This window comes from Fukomys damarensis, unplaced genomic scaffold, assembly GCF_012274545.1.
Source record: "Fukomys damarensis isolate Sample0158 unplaced genomic scaffold, DMR_v1.0_HiC HiC_scaffold_16, whole genome shotgun sequence".
Taxonomy (NCBI): Eukaryota; Metazoa; Chordata; class Mammalia; order Rodentia; family Bathyergidae; genus Fukomys; species Fukomys damarensis.
The window spans coordinates 81,981,535-81,998,914 of record NW_022900928.1 but is presented as its reverse complement, the minus strand read 5'-3'; the positions used below and the strand labels follow the sequence as shown (position 1 = coordinate 81,998,914).

General features: G+C 43.1%; 1 protein-coding gene across 1 annotated transcript in view; it reads left to right on the top strand.

Moving 5' to 3' along the window:
• The window catches only part of Ncapd3 (non-SMC condensin II complex subunit D3), a 65,500-nt gene extending 48,369 nt beyond the window's left edge, over positions 1–17,131 (top strand). Inside the window, exons 25-35 of the mRNA XM_010641936.2 lie at positions 5,576–5,713; positions 5,972–6,105; positions 6,324–6,526; positions 8,740–8,850; positions 10,155–10,340; positions 10,843–10,991; positions 11,224–11,363; positions 12,235–12,312; positions 16,211–16,285; positions 16,372–16,432; positions 16,518–17,131. Of these exons, the coding sequence (XP_010640238.1) occupies positions 5,576–5,713; positions 5,972–6,105; positions 6,324–6,526; positions 8,740–8,850; positions 10,155–10,340; positions 10,843–10,991; positions 11,224–11,363; positions 12,235–12,312; positions 16,211–16,285; positions 16,372–16,432; positions 16,518–16,626 (1,384 nt within the window). The 3' untranslated portion in view covers positions 16,627–17,131. The remainder of the gene's footprint in view (positions 1–5,575; positions 5,714–5,971; positions 6,106–6,323; positions 6,527–8,739; positions 8,851–10,154; positions 10,341–10,842; positions 10,992–11,223; positions 11,364–12,234; positions 12,313–16,210; positions 16,286–16,371; positions 16,433–16,517) is intronic.
• Positions 17,132–17,380: the final 249 nt, after the last annotated feature.

The following is a 17,380-nucleotide window of genomic DNA, read 5'->3' as shown; positions in this document are numbered from 1 at the left end:
AAAAAAAAAAAAGAAGACTTAATCAGTGCATAAATAGAACCTGTAAATACAATTACTCAGAAAATTGATCAGAAAGATTAGAGATCTTACACTATAGTAAGGTTATCATTTCTTCTAGCATTTTAATACCCCTTCCTTAAATCCTTCCATTTTATTTTGGCATTCTGGGTTTGCTTTAACTGTGGATCAAATGTGGACAAGATTTTTAGCTTTAAAGAGTTGATGACTACATTTGCTAAATGTAATTTGTTAGTCTGTTCCCCAAATTTTAGGTCAAAGACCAGACATATCTGCTTACATTAAAATATTTCTTCAGCTGGATTTTCTGAAGATTCTGGCATATACAAATTTATATGAAATTTTTTTTTTCTTCTTTTTTTGGTACCAGGGATCAAACTTGGGTCCTGCACTTGTAAGGCAGGCAGCAGAACCACTGAGCTAAATCCTTGGTCCTGTATGAAATTTTTAATTGGTCATATAAATCAAAATTTGGGAGCTACAGAACTGATTTTTTTTTTCTCCTCTCTCCACATAGGTGAATGGCCTTGTAATTTAGTAGTCATAAGGCAATAGCCAGACATTTGGGTTGTTTAATTGGTATCTTAGTTACTTTTTTGCTGAGATAAAATATTCAACACCCAAAGTTAAAGGCTCCCTATTTGTAAAGCTGGCTCCAAGGTTGGGTGGCATGGCACAGGGGCATCACAGAGAGGAAACAGTCCATGTCAGGGAAGGCAGAAAGCACTAAGCAAAGAGCAGAAGCAGTAGAAGAGCAGCAAGCCTCCCTTTCCCTTGTGTCCCACCCAGGATATAAGCTTTTGGGTGGTGCCACCCACATCCAAGGTAGGGCTTCCCATAAACCACTCCCAGAAGTATGATACAAACTAGTGGACTAATCCAATGCCATGCACCCTTAGTCCACACTCACACACCCTAGATCCTCCAAAGAAGTCCCAACTATGACTGCACGAGGCTTTGGGGGGACATTTTAATATAAGCCATACAACTTGATAGTTGCCTCAGAAGTGCAAGCAGGCAGGGTCCAGAGAGAATCAAGGCAAGAAAGTTAATAATAACATATAATATACCCTTGAGGAAGAAAACGGTTAAATGACAGATTCTTGCTTTGGGAGAAACAGGAAGTATTAAACTACCTAGAGGGCTAGTGAAGTTGAAGAAGTGGAATGGGGTAGGAAGCCAGACAGCTAGAAGGATAGGCGGGGGTGTTCATAAAGTAGACTGTTCGATATCCAATGTAGAGATGTGCCAAAATGTGGCAATGGACTGGTGACATGAAGCACATATATGGGATCCCTATAGACCATGCAGTTGGGGAAACAGAAGGTTAGACTGTCAGTTGAGCTCCTTTGTATGGATATTGAATGCACTGAGTCATGTTAGGATCTAGAATGAAAAGAAAAAGTTGAACCAGATATCAAGTAGTAGAGAGCAGAGTAGGTAGGTGGAGGGGGCTATGACAGTAGAGGTTGGATGTTCTGAGCTGAACCAAGTAGAACAACAGTTTGTGGGGGTTTTTTTGTTTGCTTCAACCACTAGCCAGCTCTCTCTCCCCTCGTTTGTACCCTCCTCCAGCTGTTTTTTTCTTCAGAGCACTTCTGATAACACTTTTTGTATTGACTATCTGCCCACTACATTTTAGGATTCCTGAGGGATAGAGGACTAAAAGTCTAGCACCTGAAAGGGAGCTTGAAACCCAAGTAGACACTCCATGAACATTTGGTAAATAAATAAGTGAAGAGAGAGGGCATTGGGAAATGTGGTCCTTGTCCCCTGCCTGTGGGATTTGAGAGGAGGCAGCCTCCCTTTGAGAGGAATGTAAGTGAAATGACATCCCTGGTAGAAAGCCAGCTCTCATGAAGAGGAAGTACAGAGCATTACTTAGAGCAGTGGTGGCAAACCTCTGGCATGCATGTCATGGCTGGCACACACAGCCGTACCTGTCTGCACACAAGCCAAGTTGCCCCATTACCGCCCTAGCAGCCACACATCGGGTATTCAGGTTTAACTGTAGTGTTGGTACTTTGTGATAAATAAGTAGGTTCAGGGATGCAATTTGGGCAGTCTCTAGAACATTCACCATTGCTGACCTGGAGAGTAGGAGCTCGATTCATCATGATGCCTGGAACACAACACAGAGTAGAAAGGTCAGAAAAAGGCATCATCGGAGATTAGATCAGGAGAAAAGAAATAGAACAGTATTGGGTTGGGCTAGAGATATGGAGAGCCTTATAACAGGAGGGGTGTGGATTCCTTGGTAGGAACGAAGGAGAGCAAAGATGGAGGAAAGAGCTAGGCTCCAGACTTAAATAGAATTCTGGTAGAAGTGGGTCAGATCCCATGTAGACACATGGAAGCCAGATCGGGAATAGGAGCCTGATAATAGAAGCCTTCAAAATATTACTTATCTTGGAAAAAAAATCCAAAATAAGTCATATTTTTATTTTTCCTGTAATGCTGAAAATGGAAGTGAACAGACTACTTTCTTTGTGGCCTCAGCAGGTTGTTTGAATCCTGCATTTTGATTCTTAATAAAAGAGTAAGTAATTATTTTCTCCTAAAGGGTTGTTGCTCCAACTCGCTGGTCTTGCCTTGTTTTCCATGTCCGTGGTTAATGCTGTGTCAGATATCTAGACAGTATCCCTGTGTCTGCGTTGTGATTCCATCTGTCCATGGTACTTGTCCTGAGGGATGCCAAAAGGCTGGGAAAGGTGCTGTATTATTCAGCTTTTCTTTTCCATGATACACAACTTACCTGAGATATACAACTTAAAGGAGGAGAGATTTATTTGGCTTGTTTCAGAGGTTTGAGTCCATGGTGGGCTAACTCCCAAGGCAGAATCGTCATGGCAGAGGGCATGGTGGGGGAAAGCTGCTCCATTCATGGCTCCAGGAATCAGAGAACAGGGGACCAGTCCATAGAGAAGGGGCCATGGGCCCGATATAGTCCCCAAGCATCTCTAGAACCTTTACAAATCCTCTGGGCACCTGTCAGTGCAGCCTCGTTGATAATCAAAATTAACTGCCACAGATGCCGGCTGAGTTCTTAATTTACTAAGCTTTATTTAGAGCCATTGAGGTTTTCTGCTCCAGTTACCTGGAGATCTTCTGCCTCTTCTGTTCTAGAAAGCATTACTTTGGGATGGTAATTTCTGTTAACTTTTCAGCCAACGAATGCCAAAATAGTCTCTCTTCTCATATGTATCAAGTTCATGGGCTTTGTCTTTGTCTTCCCCACCAAGACTGAAACTTGACCTTTTAATAAAACCCCAGTAGATGCAACAGCAGGGTTATTCCTGGATATAACTACTGCCTGATCCCTGGCTTCTCACACTGGTAATCTGATTCTGCTTTCTTCCCTAAGCACAGGAACTCTTGGGTTACTACTGAGTTTATCTGTATAGTTTAGTTGGGCCAGTTCTCCAGTAGGGCAGAGACTGTACAGCAGTGATGTGATGGTGAACCTTTTAGAGATGAGTGCCCAAAATGCAACCCAAAACCCATTTATTTATCACAAAGTACCAACACCACAATTAAAATTGTGTATCCGCTGGCTCCGCTGCTGGTATGACTTGGCTCTCATTCTGACAGAGAGGGCGGTGTGTGCCCACTGCAGCACTCATGCCATAGTTTCGCCACCACTGCTCTACAGTAATATCTCTATTAGTCTCTTCTTGACCTAAGCTCAGAGTAGATTAGCATTTTGGTATCAAGTTGAAGTTAAACTAGCTCCTTTGGCAGAAGTTGTAGTTTTACATTCTCATAAACATGCCTTTAAATCTGAGGAGAAAGTTCAGGTAGACATTAAACCTTCTGTGCCATGCTAGATTAACTATAATAGAGGACCACAAAATGTAAAATCATGGTTTATTTTCTTTGGAGGTTGTGTTTTATTTATCTAATGGTTTCCTCTATTCTGGTCAGAGAATGTGGAGAATTCTGCTTTACTCTGTTAAATATAAAGATGTATATAAAGTATAAATATATATATATATATAAAGTATAAATACCAAAGTAACCCTTGTTTAGAAAGAACATAAGATGATTTTCTTTCCCTGTCAAATCTGGATTACTAAGCAACAGTTTGTAAAGAATATACTGACTGCTCTCAGGTCAAACAGTGCTTCTGTGTGAATTCTTGAGAATTTCTTATGTTAAATAGAATTTCATTTGTTTTTGTATTTATAAATCAGACTGCTGCCTTACTTCCTAGATAAATAGTTAAAGCATGATATTATATCAGCATCAGAATTTTTTCTAGGCTTACTAAAATCACAATTTCTGAACCATCCTGTGAGTTTTAATTGATGTGCGTAATTTTAATTGCTAAGAATCCTATCTGACATGAATTTTAGCCTGAGGCACACAGTAAGGGAAGGTGAATCTCCTGCAAAGTTCTGATGTTCCCAAAGCCAAGCCCCAGCCCGCTGGATTGTTTAGTCCCTACTCCTGTCTAGCGGAGAGCTGCCCAGTGATCCTTTCTAGATAGGAATTGCATCTGAGCTTGAAATGAAGCTAAGCATTGTTCTTAGCAGTGAATGAACCACAGTGAGCCCTGCACCACCTGAGGTTGACCCCCAAGCAAATCCAGAGCCTTGGCATTGTTTGTCACTACCATGGAAAACCAGAAATGGTCAGGCAGCCTGTAGGCCAGCAGTTTGGCTTTTGTCCTTTCCAAATGGCTTTGGAAACTGTTAGGTTCTTTCCCCTCACTTTGGTGCAGTCTTGGTGGCATCTGTCCATTGTGTAGCATCAGGCAGATGTGTTGGGAACCTCGGCTAGGTGGAAGAGGGTGCCCAGGGCTTGCTGGTGACCAGAGCTCAGTGATAGTCATTCTGTGAAGAGTTCTTTACTTGCTCCATTGACACAGACTATGAAGGTCTTTTTAATAATCCTCCTCCTTAAAAGTAACCAAAATCGGCTGTTCATCATTGTGATAAAAAACTTAAAAGTTTGGGGGATGAAGTCCATATGTTTATTTTAAGGTGACCATCATCATGATCTATACTTGAAGAAACTGTTAGGGGAAGCTGGGTTGTTTGGTTTTCCTCCTTGAAATGTATCTGGAGGGTCACATCTTGTTAAAATTTTGAAAGGCAACTTTATAGCAAAAGCATTTAGACTGACCTCAGATTCAAAAGGAATCATTGGGGAGGAACAGACAAAAGAAGCAGAATTTCTACCTAGCTTGTTTTGTTGTATTTTGTTTTGTTTGTATTACTGGGAATTAAATGTAGGAATCTCATACTGAGCTACATTTCCAGCCTTTTTTTTATTTTATTTTGTATTTTGAGACAAAATTCTGCTAAGTAAGTAGTGTAGGCTGGGCTTAAATGTGTGATCCTCCGCCTCAGTCTCCCAGAGTGCTGGGATTATAGGCACGATGGTTTGTGCCCAGCTTCTGCCTTGCTTTTGATCTGATGAACCTATTTATTGGGTTAAGCTTAGAACCCTTTACCTTACCTTGACATTTTTTTCTGTTCTCCAGAGGTACTTACGTATTTGTAGAGGTGGAGAGCAAATGGGTCTCTTCCTTTTGAATCTTTCTTCTTTGTAGCTTTGGGGAGTTTTGCCTGGCTCACCTGTTACTGAAGAGGAACCCTGTCATGTTCTTCCAGCACTTCATCGAGTGTATTTTCCACTTCAACAACTACGAGAAGCACGAGAAGTACAACAAGTTTCCCCAGTCAGAGAGGTCAGCAGGGCACCTAGTGACCTCCGTGCCTTGCCTTTCGGCAGAGCAGAGTGAGGCATGGGGCGGTGGCGGGGGGGCGGTCTGTGGAACACAGACCGTCACCAGAGTCCTGAGGAAAAAGTTCCCGTGCTGACAGCCTAGTCTCACCAGTGTCCTTGAGCACGGTGTGCCCAGCTATGAAGGAACCTTTCACATTTTGTGTTTTATTTTTGCCACCCAGCACATGTGATATGGTAAAATTGTCCTCCTCTGCCACAGAGAGAAGCGGTTGTTTTCACTGAAGGGAAAGACAAACAAGGAGAGCCGAATGAAAATCTACAAGTTTCTTCTGGAGCACTTCACAGATGAACAGCGGTTCAATATCACTTCCAAAATCTGCCTTAGCATTTTGGGTAGGCATGGTGTGTTTGGGGTGAAATGGATGTCAACCGTGGCCCAGCAGGTCTATAGGGTGATCTGCTTGAAGACCCGTCCTCCTTTGCCATCAGCTGTGGCCCATGCAGACCTCTCGGCACCACCTCTCCCAGCCCCAGATGGCCCCAGTTCTCTGAATTACCCTTCCCCCATGTCTGGGTGTTTCACAGAAGCTGGTCTCTTGTCCCTTTCTCAGCCTGCTTCGCTGATGGCATCCTGCCTCTGGACATGGAAGCCAGTGAGTTATTGTCAGATACCTTTGAGGTCCTCAGCTCCAAAGAGATTAAGCTTATGGCGATGAGAGCTAAGCCGGATAAGGACATCCTCCTCATGGAGGAGGATGACGTGGCCTTGGCCAACATCGTCATGCAGGAAGCACAGAAGCAGCTCATCTCTCAGGTGCGTGTGCCATCCTCTTCTGCGGCTGCTCCCAGCCTGTGCTTCCTGGTGGTTGTGCTTGGCGTTCTGCTGTTGTCTGTCCAGCAGTGGAGGACCCTCAAGCCTGTTTCTAGCTCCAGCTCCTCGTAAGAGCTTGGACCCAGTTCTGCTTGCCTGCCTAGATGTGTGTCTGTAAAGGCTGAACTGATCCTAATCCTCTCTTCCTCCTGCTGTTGCCTCTTCTAATTTATCTACCACATCATTAAAAAGGGTACCTGGCGCTACAGCAGAGCACAGGAAAGGAGTCTGGTGTGCCAGGCATGTTCTTTGTTTAATCAGGAGAATAACTTTGATTGACCTTGGGAAAGCCCACTTGCCCCTCAGACCTTACCAAGTCCTGTATTCTTGGAATATAGTTTGAATGGCTGATTTCTGTTTTCCATCTGACCCAAAGGAATAGACTTTGGTCCTACAGGCTTGCCACACAATCCTACCCTTTTAATCTTGTAGACCACTCCTCTTCTGCATTTCCACTGGTTCTGACCTTTCAGGCCTGTTCCATTCCTGGTAGATTCCTCAGCACCCTGTCTCTAGTTCTTTCTGTTGCAGGCTATGGACTGCATTGCTGCCAGAGCAATCTTCCTTAAGTGCAGATTGGAGCATTTTATCCCTCTGCTTAAAGTACACTGCAAGCAGAATGACTGTGAGGGGCAGCAAGGAACTTCTGGGGATGATTGACTGTAGGGGATTTGTGGTACTGGTTACCCAGTAGTATATCCTGTAGTCAGAGCTCAAAACTGTTCTCTTAAGATAGGCAAATTTATCATATATATGTTTTATCTCGTTAACAGTCTTTGAAAGCCATATTGGTAGCTTCCCACCATCTTCTAAATAGAACCCCATTCTCTCTCAAAACAACTCAAGTGTGCCTGGCCTGCCCTGTCCCTTGCCACTCTTCCTCCCTCCCTCCAGTGGTGGTAGTCCTCGGTCCTGCTCCTGCTGTGGGCTGTAACACTGGCTCTTCTCTGCAGTGCCCTCTGCCTCCCCTCCAGATCCCCACCTACCTTGACTGTCATTTTAAGAGAAGATACTGATACACATTCCCATCCACTTCCTCCCTTCTGGGTGTCCCTCCTCCATAGTAAGTTCTTCAGCTTCCTGACACTGTTGCATTATGCCCTTCAGCAGCTTGAGGGCAGGAATTCTTGGCTTCACTTTTGTATCACCAGAGGTTGGCTTTGTGTCTGAGGCAGAGAAAGAAGGTCCTTGATCGTGCCTGTTAACAATGCATGTGGTCCACTCTTTAAGACTGTTCCTAAACTAGTACCATCTGCTCAATTTTATATTTATTTAATTGCTTCTTGTTTTGCCTATTGCCCTCCTGTTTCAGGGACTGATCTAACTTGTTTTGTTTGTTTTTTGAGACAAGGTCTCGCTATGTAATTCAAGCTGGCATTTGAACTTGTAGTAATACTTATGCCTCAGTCTCCTGAGTGTTGGGATTATAAGTGTGTGCCACCAAGCCTGGCCATGATAAGACTTTTTAGAAGTAATTTATAAGGAAAAACCATATTAGTGACTTTAAATAAGATAAAAGAGTTCTTTGCAAGTTCAGGAGTATAAATCTTATACATATTACTATTTTAATTCTGAAAGATTTATTAGAAAATATTTGAGTTACTGATCATTGAAATCAAGTACTACGTAAATACAGAGCACTTTTGAAAATTTACAGAGTTGAATATACAAAGTGGTGTGTGCACACACATGCATGCACAAAGCTGGCCATTTTCATGCTTAGCCATTTTTGACCATTGTTATTTCAACCTCAGAAACATAGGATGTTTCTGGAAAGCAGAGTAAGCTCATTTTCATTCCAAAGGGAAAGATGCTTAATGCAAAGACTGAAAATGGAGCCAAAGTCAAGGGTCTGTGATGTTATTTGGAGCTTTTTGTCATTTTCCAATATATTTCTAGTCTTTTTTTTCTTACTTAGAAAATATAAGTAGTATTTATCTGTGCTCTGCTATACAAATCTTCCAGACATTTTCCTGTAATGCTACAGAGTCTTTAGGAGAAAAGCAGTAAGTGTATACATCCCCAGTATCATAACCAAAAAAATCAAAACTAAATTGTCATAGTATGCTAGGTTGGCTGTACAAAAAGAAATTAGGTCAAGGGAAACTTTCTTTCAGAAGTTTGTAAATCTAAAACATGTCTTTATATTACTGCAGGTCCAGAAGAAGAACTTCATAGAAAATATTATTCCAATTATCATTTCCCTGAAGACTGTGCTGGAGAAAAATAAGATCCCAGCGTTGCGGGAACTCATGTATTATCTCAGGGTAAAGGAGGAGCTTGACTTTTGGGGTTGTGTCCACTGCCAAGTTCACCACTTAACATCTTCTGCAGGTGTAGACAGATAGTAATGATAAGCACCAAGGAAGCAGCAAAAGCGACATTCCACTGATTTGTTTAGAAATACTCCTGTCAGGTGGGGCTTGATCAGGGGCACTGCTGCCGTTGCTCCTTCTTGTGCAGTTGGGTTTATAAAGGGCTGATGCGCTGTGCTGAGTGTCCACCCTTAATAGATAGAATTAGATTCTATTTTGAAAACTTTTCTCTGCTGGGCTCAGGGCAGTCACCTCAGTGCATCTTGGTGAGGGGTGAGGTAAAAGGTTGTTAGGGGGTTAATTATGGGGTGTTTACCTTCCAAGTGTCTCAGAAATAAATGCAACAATATTTTCCTTTAATCTGTCAGGATTTTTTCCTGTGTTTCTTCAAAAAATTTTCCTTACAAAGGCTACAACAAAATTATATTAGATATAATTTTTATAATAGCTTTTTATCCTAGGAAACCTGAGGAAGAGAGAAACTTATGACATGGAAAAAATGAAATTATTCTTATATTTTTATTGCCATTTTAAACTTCAGGGGGGTGTGGAGGGACACCTAAACAAGTCTTGCCCTGTTTCTGAGCTGTGTCACAGGACTGCCGCTTCACAGCAGAGTCCGGGAAGGATTCCATCTTCTGTGGAGCTGTGTGTAGTGACAGCTGGAAGCACAGAGGGATTTTCCTCTTTTCTGCTGGGGCTTCTCTCTTCATTGGAGCTGCAGTCTATCTTTTCCTTCCTCTGATATTGTCAGGAAAATGCTTTCTTGCTCTTGGCCAAGAGGCCTTGCTCCAAGCATTCCTTTTTAAGGCCTGAGAATGTTCTTGCCCAGGTGTGACATACGAGGTTTACTGTAAACAAAAATGTAATCCCTGGGTGCCAGTGGTAAACACTGACAAGCACAGTGGAGCAGCCTGTACACTGCACTACCTTCTGTGACTGCTGCTGGGCTTGTCTGAGCTGGATCTGAGTCTTTCCCTCATCAGGAGTCCAGGCAGCCACTCCTTACCTGTGAGTAGATAGGATACTGCCTAGGAGATCCGATTAGTGAACATCTCCCTTCATGGTCAGCACAAGGGTAGTTTGTTTCCTTGGAATGTGCAGTTATGTTAAGTAACCCAGTCATTAGTGTGATAGAAGTAGTCTGGACTCAGGAATACAAATCTTACTGTTCTGTTATTTTATTCCAAGCTCTGTTGGAGAGCTTATTTCTCTGTTTAAGGAAACACTAAAAGATGCTTTTGGGTCTCTTTTAGGAGGTGATGCAGGATTACCGAGATGAAGTCAAAGAGTTCTTTGCAGTTGACAAACAGTTAGCTTCAGAACTTGAATATGACATGAAGAAGTACAATGAACAGCTGGCCCAGGAGCGAGAGCTGGCCAAACATGCAGAAGAAGCACATAGGGTGGCTGACAGTGACACCAGAGCACCAGCTGTGCAGGTAGACAAGAGGCCCACCTTAGGCTGACCAGTTTTCCAGTCCTCTCTGTGCTTCCCTAGCTTGCCTCAAAACCCACCTTATGATCAGGTGTGTCTTCCTTTGTTACACTGGTAGCTGTGTGAATGTCTAGTAGACAGGCTGGCAGAGGGTATCTTTCTTTATACCCATGACCTCGGACATCTTAGGTCATTGCTGTCTCTTTTCTCATGGCTGCCTCTCTGTAGAGCAGAGGCCCCTAGGGTCTTTGGGTTTAGGTGCTACTCATATTAGAAGCAAGAAGTTCTCATTGCCTGAGGGATCCAAACAGATCTGCAGCATTAAAAAGTGATGAGGCCAAACTTACTCCTTTTTCTCTTTAATGCCACAATATCTGCATATGGCAGTTTGCCGATGGTTCTGTTTTAAAGAGAAATTGTATTAACCCATGCTGATATGTTTTAAAGTAGATTATGTATGGGCTTGCTCACAGCATGTCAAGATTCCATTCATTTTCTCTTAACAGGTCATCCCAGGCTTAGAGATAATACCAGCTCCTGTTGGCCAAAAACCTGCTGCTGTATCTCCGAGCACAAGCCGGCCTTTAGCACCTGAGTCCAGTGCTGGCCACACTCTGGAAACTGGGCCTCCAAAGATGTTAATGCCCAGGGCCAGGTAAGGAGCACGATGAGGCGGTGGCGGTCGATGTTGCTCAGGATACTCTGCAGAGGTTTTGCCTCTGTCTCTCCACCAGTGTCTGTGCTGACACCTTGCTCCACTCCTTCATGGAGACAGGCAAGAGGGTGGGTCATTGGTGGTTTAAAAGGAAATCGGTGGGCATCTCTTGTGTCCCCACTGCCAGCACAGTGGTCTGCCCTGAGTCAGGGTCTATGTGTTTCCTCTACAGGCCCATGTCCCTGAGTACCATTGCAATCCTGAATTCTGTCAAGAAAGCTGTGGAGTCCAAGAGTAGGCACCACAGCCGAAGCGTGGGAGTATTACCTTTCTCTTTAAATTCTGGAAGCCCAGGGAAACCAACCAGCAATAGTAAGCCTTAACATAGTGGGAACTTGCAGGCAAAAACACAGGTCTACTTCTCATTCCTTTTAAAATGGTTTCTATTTTCTTATTTTTCAAATAAGTAACATTAATTGGGGATATAAGATTATACATAAGAAAATGATACATGTTTTTGCTAAAAGATTTAGGAAACAATGAAATATAACTTACCCATAGCAATGAGATTTTATTCCTCCAGCCTTTCTACTCCTCACATACGTTTTATTTACAAAATTATGATCTCAGTATACCTTGTTTTATAACCCGCTTCCCTACATACGTTTTTAATGACACAGTGAAAATTTTTTCATGAACTTCCAAAACTTTTTCCTGTGTGTATAGCACATCTTGTGAAAGTACCGCAACTTTTTTTATTACTGCCCAATTCTTCAAAGTGTAGATGCTTTTCAATTTTTTGATACAAATAGTATCACACTAGTAAATATTCTTGCATACACAGTTTTGTATGTGTAATGGGATTGTTCCCAGCAGCCAAAGGCTGAACTTAAAAGCTCTGATAGTATCAAATTATCCATAATTCATGCCAAATGGTGCAGGAGTATCTATTTTCCTGCTTAGAAGCACTGGCTTTATAATTTTACATTGTCTTTGCTGATCTTTATGGACCAAAAATGGTATGATTTTAATTTCCATTTCTTTGAATTCTAGCAAGAATGGGCATTTTTTTTCCATGTTGGTCATTTATTTGTAGTTATTTCTGAATTGATTCTTTATAAGAACACTAAACATTAGGAATTTTAATTTTACCATATATATCTTAATTTTCTCATTTGGTTTCTTGTTTTATGACACTGTTTGGGGGTTTTTGGTCAGATAAGACTTTTCTGTTCTATTGTAGCATCACCCTACAGCTTAGAGCGAGAGACTGATGGATCCATGGACTGGTTAACCAAAAGAGCCATCAGCACCCCAGAGAGTAAGTCGTGAGTTTGAATGAACTTCTCCTTCCAGCTTTCCACCACAGCTGTCCTGTGCTTGCTGAAGTAGTAGTAAAACTCTGTTGCAAGATAGATAGATCTTCTATCTAAAGGCTTTCCTGATATACAGCTGCACTACAGTACATTGTTCAGATTCTGTGTTTCATAGCCATGCAGTTGCTGTATTCGTTGAGCGAAAGTTTCCTGAAGGTCAGGTGCTCTTCCCAGTGCTTTGCTTGCCTCAGTTTAGAGTGACCAATGTGAAGCTGAGGCCTAGATAGATCAGTCACCTACCCGCCTGGTGCCATTGTGAAGTAGCACTCTTCGTGCCCTCCATGCCATGCAGGTGTGTTGTGTGTGTGCACTCAATGGTCTGTTCCAGCCAGAGTGGTAGGGGGTTAGCACTGGAGGTACCTTGTGTGCCCTGGAGTGGGCTTCCTAGCACCATAAGCCACAGGTCGGCAGTGAGGACTGTGCCCTGCTGTGCCTAGAGCCAGTGGCTTCTCATTTCTACCTGGTGTTTTTCTTTTTGATAGGCCAGTTAGAAGAGTAGAATGTTTTATCCCAGTTTTTCATTTTGTGGCTTACTGTTGACTCAAACTTCATAGACCAAGATTTTGAGAAAATTACGCACAGTGAGGATCCTTTATCCAAATTACTTATGACCAGAAGTGTTTTAGATTTCAGGTATTTTCAGATTTTGGAATATTTATATACAAATAAAATGAAATACCTTGGGGATGCAACCCAAGCCTACACAAAATTTATTTATGTTTTGTATACTCCTTTTACACGTGTAAAAGGTTATTTTTTACAGTATTTTTACAGTACCTATATTTTGACTGCAACACATCACACAGAGGTGTGGAATTTTCCACTTAAGGCCTCATGTTGGCATTCCAGACAGGTCAGATTTTAGAGCATTTTAGATCTTCTATTTTCAGATAAGGGATCCTTCATCTGTGGTATGAAGAAATCGTTACTCTCCAAAATACGGACTAGAGTTTCTGGGGCCTGCCTAGTATGCTCCTGTGTATCCCTCATCTGCACCCCAGTGGTGTGCAGCCTCCTTCCGGTGCTGACATCCAGCCACATTCTTCCTGACTCGGGCCCTCTTGTGCCATGTCCTCACCTGGCGCAGCCTCTCCCAGCCCTCCGTATTCGTTCTGCCTGTCCTTGCCATTGTGACCTGTTTAACTCCTCAATGACTCTGTGGGCCCACTCCACAGATATGGATGTCACATTGGCAGAGCTGGGGCTGAACTCAGGCCTCTGGATTCACGCCATGTCCTTTGTCTAGCCTGGCTTTCCCAGTTCAGATCCAAGCATGAAGAGAGGAGTGTTGTGCCCAGGTGTTCCCTTTTATAGTGGAAGGGCAGGCACCCTTCTGTCAGCTCACTGGCCTGAGTACCTCCTGCCTCTGGCTGTTTGCTTACTTGTGGTGCTGTATGTCATCGAATACTCAGGGTTTTAGGTAATTTTCTTCCAGGGCCTTCTTTTAAAGGGAGATTAATGGATGAACAGAATTCCCACCCCACCTCTCCTCAGGTACAACTGCATCGTGATGGTTCTGTCACAAAAGGTTGGCAGTTCTAGCTTCCTGTTGACAAGTATAATGTTAAAAATGTAAAATAGCCAGCATCCTTCAAAGAGTAAAGATGTCTCTATGTTCTGTGTTCCCAGCTCAGGGGCACCAAGAGCTTCTATTTTGGCAGTTAGGTGCCATATGTTGCAGAAGCAGAGAGAATGCTTCTTTCTCATTTTAGCCTCCCTCATCCCTTGAGTCCCTGATTTCAGTTTTGTGGTTTACTGGCAGCCTGTGTCCTCAGCAGTGAAACCTAGCATGGCACATTAATGCTGCTTGAATTTGCATGTGTGAAACTCATCTGCACTGAAAATGAGACTACTTTCTTTGGATCAGCAGAACACTTGCTCTTTCTCCAGGTTGTGGAGTATGATGCCCCTGTCTATACGACTTCTGTCCATTTTAAATCAGGAAGAAATGCTTGAAGAAGGGCTATTGGTTCCCCTCACTGGGAGAATTATCAGAGAACTGAAGAGCACTCAGTGCTGTTAGCATCAGTGTGGTTTATAAACAAGTGGCTCCCAGTTTAGGTGGGGATGACTGTTAGAAGTGTTCTTAGCACTGTGAAGCCAGTAGGAAAACTGCAAGCCACCAAGAATATTCAACAGATACTGGTTTTGCTAAATGGAAAGGGATAATTTCAGAGCTAGGATTTTAACTGAAATCAGGGAGAAACAAGCAAGTACCTTTTTTACTGCTGTAATTAAGGCAGCCAAGAGGATTCTACCTTTGAGTCTAAGCATGGTGTGCACTGAGGGTGTGAGAGCTACTGTGTATGTGCTGTTTTAAAGGTGAGAGATTATCTGGACTGCACATAGGCTTCCAAACCAGGAAAGGCAGTGTCTAGGGAAGAAAGGGGAATCTCAGATGACAGCACAATGAAGAACCTCACAGGAACAGCAGGAAAAAGTAGTTCTGAGCTGTGTTGGTGGTAGCAGCAGTGAAAGTGCAATTCTCTATCATTACCTAAAAGCTGGAGTATTCCCAGGTCCGTAGAACTGCAGGACTTTAAAATTTAGAACAAAAAGGTACAGGCTGATTGTAAGGAGTTACAGCATGAGGAGAATGAGAAGAACTCTAAAGCTCCCCTGACCAGTGCACCTATCAGGAGGGCAGAATGAGCCAGGCTGTCCTCTGCCCCCTAAGAAGTGTGTTGATGACAATTAGGCAGCGTGTGCAGCACCACGGGGAAGGAGGGTATGAGTTGGGGGTGCATTGTGGGCAGATGGGGGCCAGTAGGCCAGGCGGAAGCTAATATTTACACAGGTGTGACATGCCAGGGCCTCGTGGAGAGAAACTCCACAGACACAACAGGCACAGTGGACCATGGCAGGTGCACATAGCATGTGTTTATAAGGGCAGCTTGAGCCCCCCATGGAGCAAGAATAGATTTTAAGTCTCCTTAGAACACAGTCATCAAGGTGCTCTGTGCAGTAACTTTACTTGGTCTTTAATTAAACATGACCCCAGTGACACAGGAAATAGTTACCCAGTAAGTTATAACTAAAAAACTATGATAGTGGCCAACATTCGTTCAGCACTTACCTTGTAGCAGGTACTTTACGTAAATAATATCATTTAATCTTGACAACCCTGTTGGTTAGACGAGTTTTCATCTCCATTTTAGAATGAAGAGAGTTGAATTCTTAGCATAACCTCACACTATAAAACAGAGCCAGGATGCAAACTCAGTATGCTATAGTCTGTTCTTTAGCAGTCCCCTGAGGGGGACCAAAAGACCTGTAAACACCAGCAGCAAGATGCTCTCGGTGTTCACAGTGAAGTAGGAGGGCAGGTCATGGGATGCTGGGCTCCTTGAAGCTAGCTAGGACAGACTGGTGTGGGAAAGTGGCTGCTGTGCTATCTCTTGGATGGACTATTTACTGAGTAGGAAAACAGAAGGAACATCCCTGGTACCCAAAAAGGGAAAGTGTGAAGAGGTGGTGAGCTAGTGACTTCTCTGTAGGCACTCCTGGTGAAGTACAATAGCAACTAGCCAAGTGGGGCAAGGAATTTTTGGCATGTATCAGTCATCAGTCACAGGCAGTGAAGGCACAGGGGCCATGGCAGTCTGAGGAGGCTGTGGTTAGAGTGAAGGTCCGGGGGATTTAAGGGAGTTTTCAGGAGGAGATTCACACCATCAGGTCTTGGGAAAAGGTCAGCCTGAGGCCTCACAGTGGCTGTCACTTGGGTGCAAGGCAGAGGCTGTAAATAAAAACCAGAGTAAAGCTGTCCCACTTGCTCAGGCAGCTGTATCTGAGGCCTTGGTCTTACCAGATTTTCAATAACGGCAGTGTCTCCCCTTTACCCAGAGTCCATCAGTGAAGTCACGTTTGGAGCAGGGGTCAGTTACATAGAGACATCACAGACTCCTCTTCCAGCCAAAGGCAAGTTCCCACTTTCCTTCATGTCTGATCCACCAGCTGCCTTTGAAATTTTGGGAAAACTGAATTTGTGTTTAATTTCCTTTCAGATAAAATCGAAGCCCAGAGTCAAGGAAATGACATTTTATGTTTATCACTGCCTGATAAACCGTAAGTTTGCCAAGGGGTTCCTTTTGAGGTTGATGTTTTGGTCAGGGTTTCTTCTTTTAGATCCAGAAGTGGTTTCTTTCCCCAGGCCTGCACAGCCTCAACAGTGGAATGTGACGTCCCCAGCCAGGAAAAAAGGCAACCTGGTCCCCAGCAGGAGGTCCATCCGAAAGGCCCCCCTGAAAACAGCCAACTGAAGCGGCACCCCACTGATGGCCCAGGAAGGCAGGGCCCTGGAGGGAAGTTCTTGTTTGCTGTGTGGGGACAGGCAGGGGTCATGCATCTCTTCTGGGTGCTGCTCAAAGCTGTGTGATACCAAAGCTTTTCCATGAGGTCCCAGCACTCTAATGCTCACCTGTCTCTGGCTGGCCAGCCAACCATTTATATTTCTTTTTACAAAACTTGGAGTGAAAACATTGTAAAATAACAGAAATGTTAGATTAATATTAAAACTTCATTCCATTTGAGTGTCAAGTCCCATTCTGATACGCTACAAATGTGGCCTTTAAGGAACACAAAATACTCCAACTTTCTTTTATGTAAATCAAGCTTCTATTACTAGCTTGTCTGAATTCCTTATAGTATGTATTTTCCCATATGTAATGACAAAATTTTGACTGTAATATTTTTTCTATTTATAATTTCAGATTTTTCAAAATATTGTACAGCTTTCTAAAATTAATAAAAGCCAATCATAAATACAGGCTTCTAGCATTCAACAGTTTTTTAGAACAAAGCTTTTTTATTATGATCTTTATAATTTTACATCAAGTATTTAAGGGTGAAACTAAATCTCCCATTAGGAGAAAGATTCCAGTTGTCCCAAAGTCTGGCTCATCTGCTACCTGCCTTTTGTTCCACATGGAAGCTGTGTGCCCCTAACAGCAGACATCCTATTAGTATAGAGCACCCTCACTGGCTATGTGGGGCCTCTGTGCAATGCTAATGGAG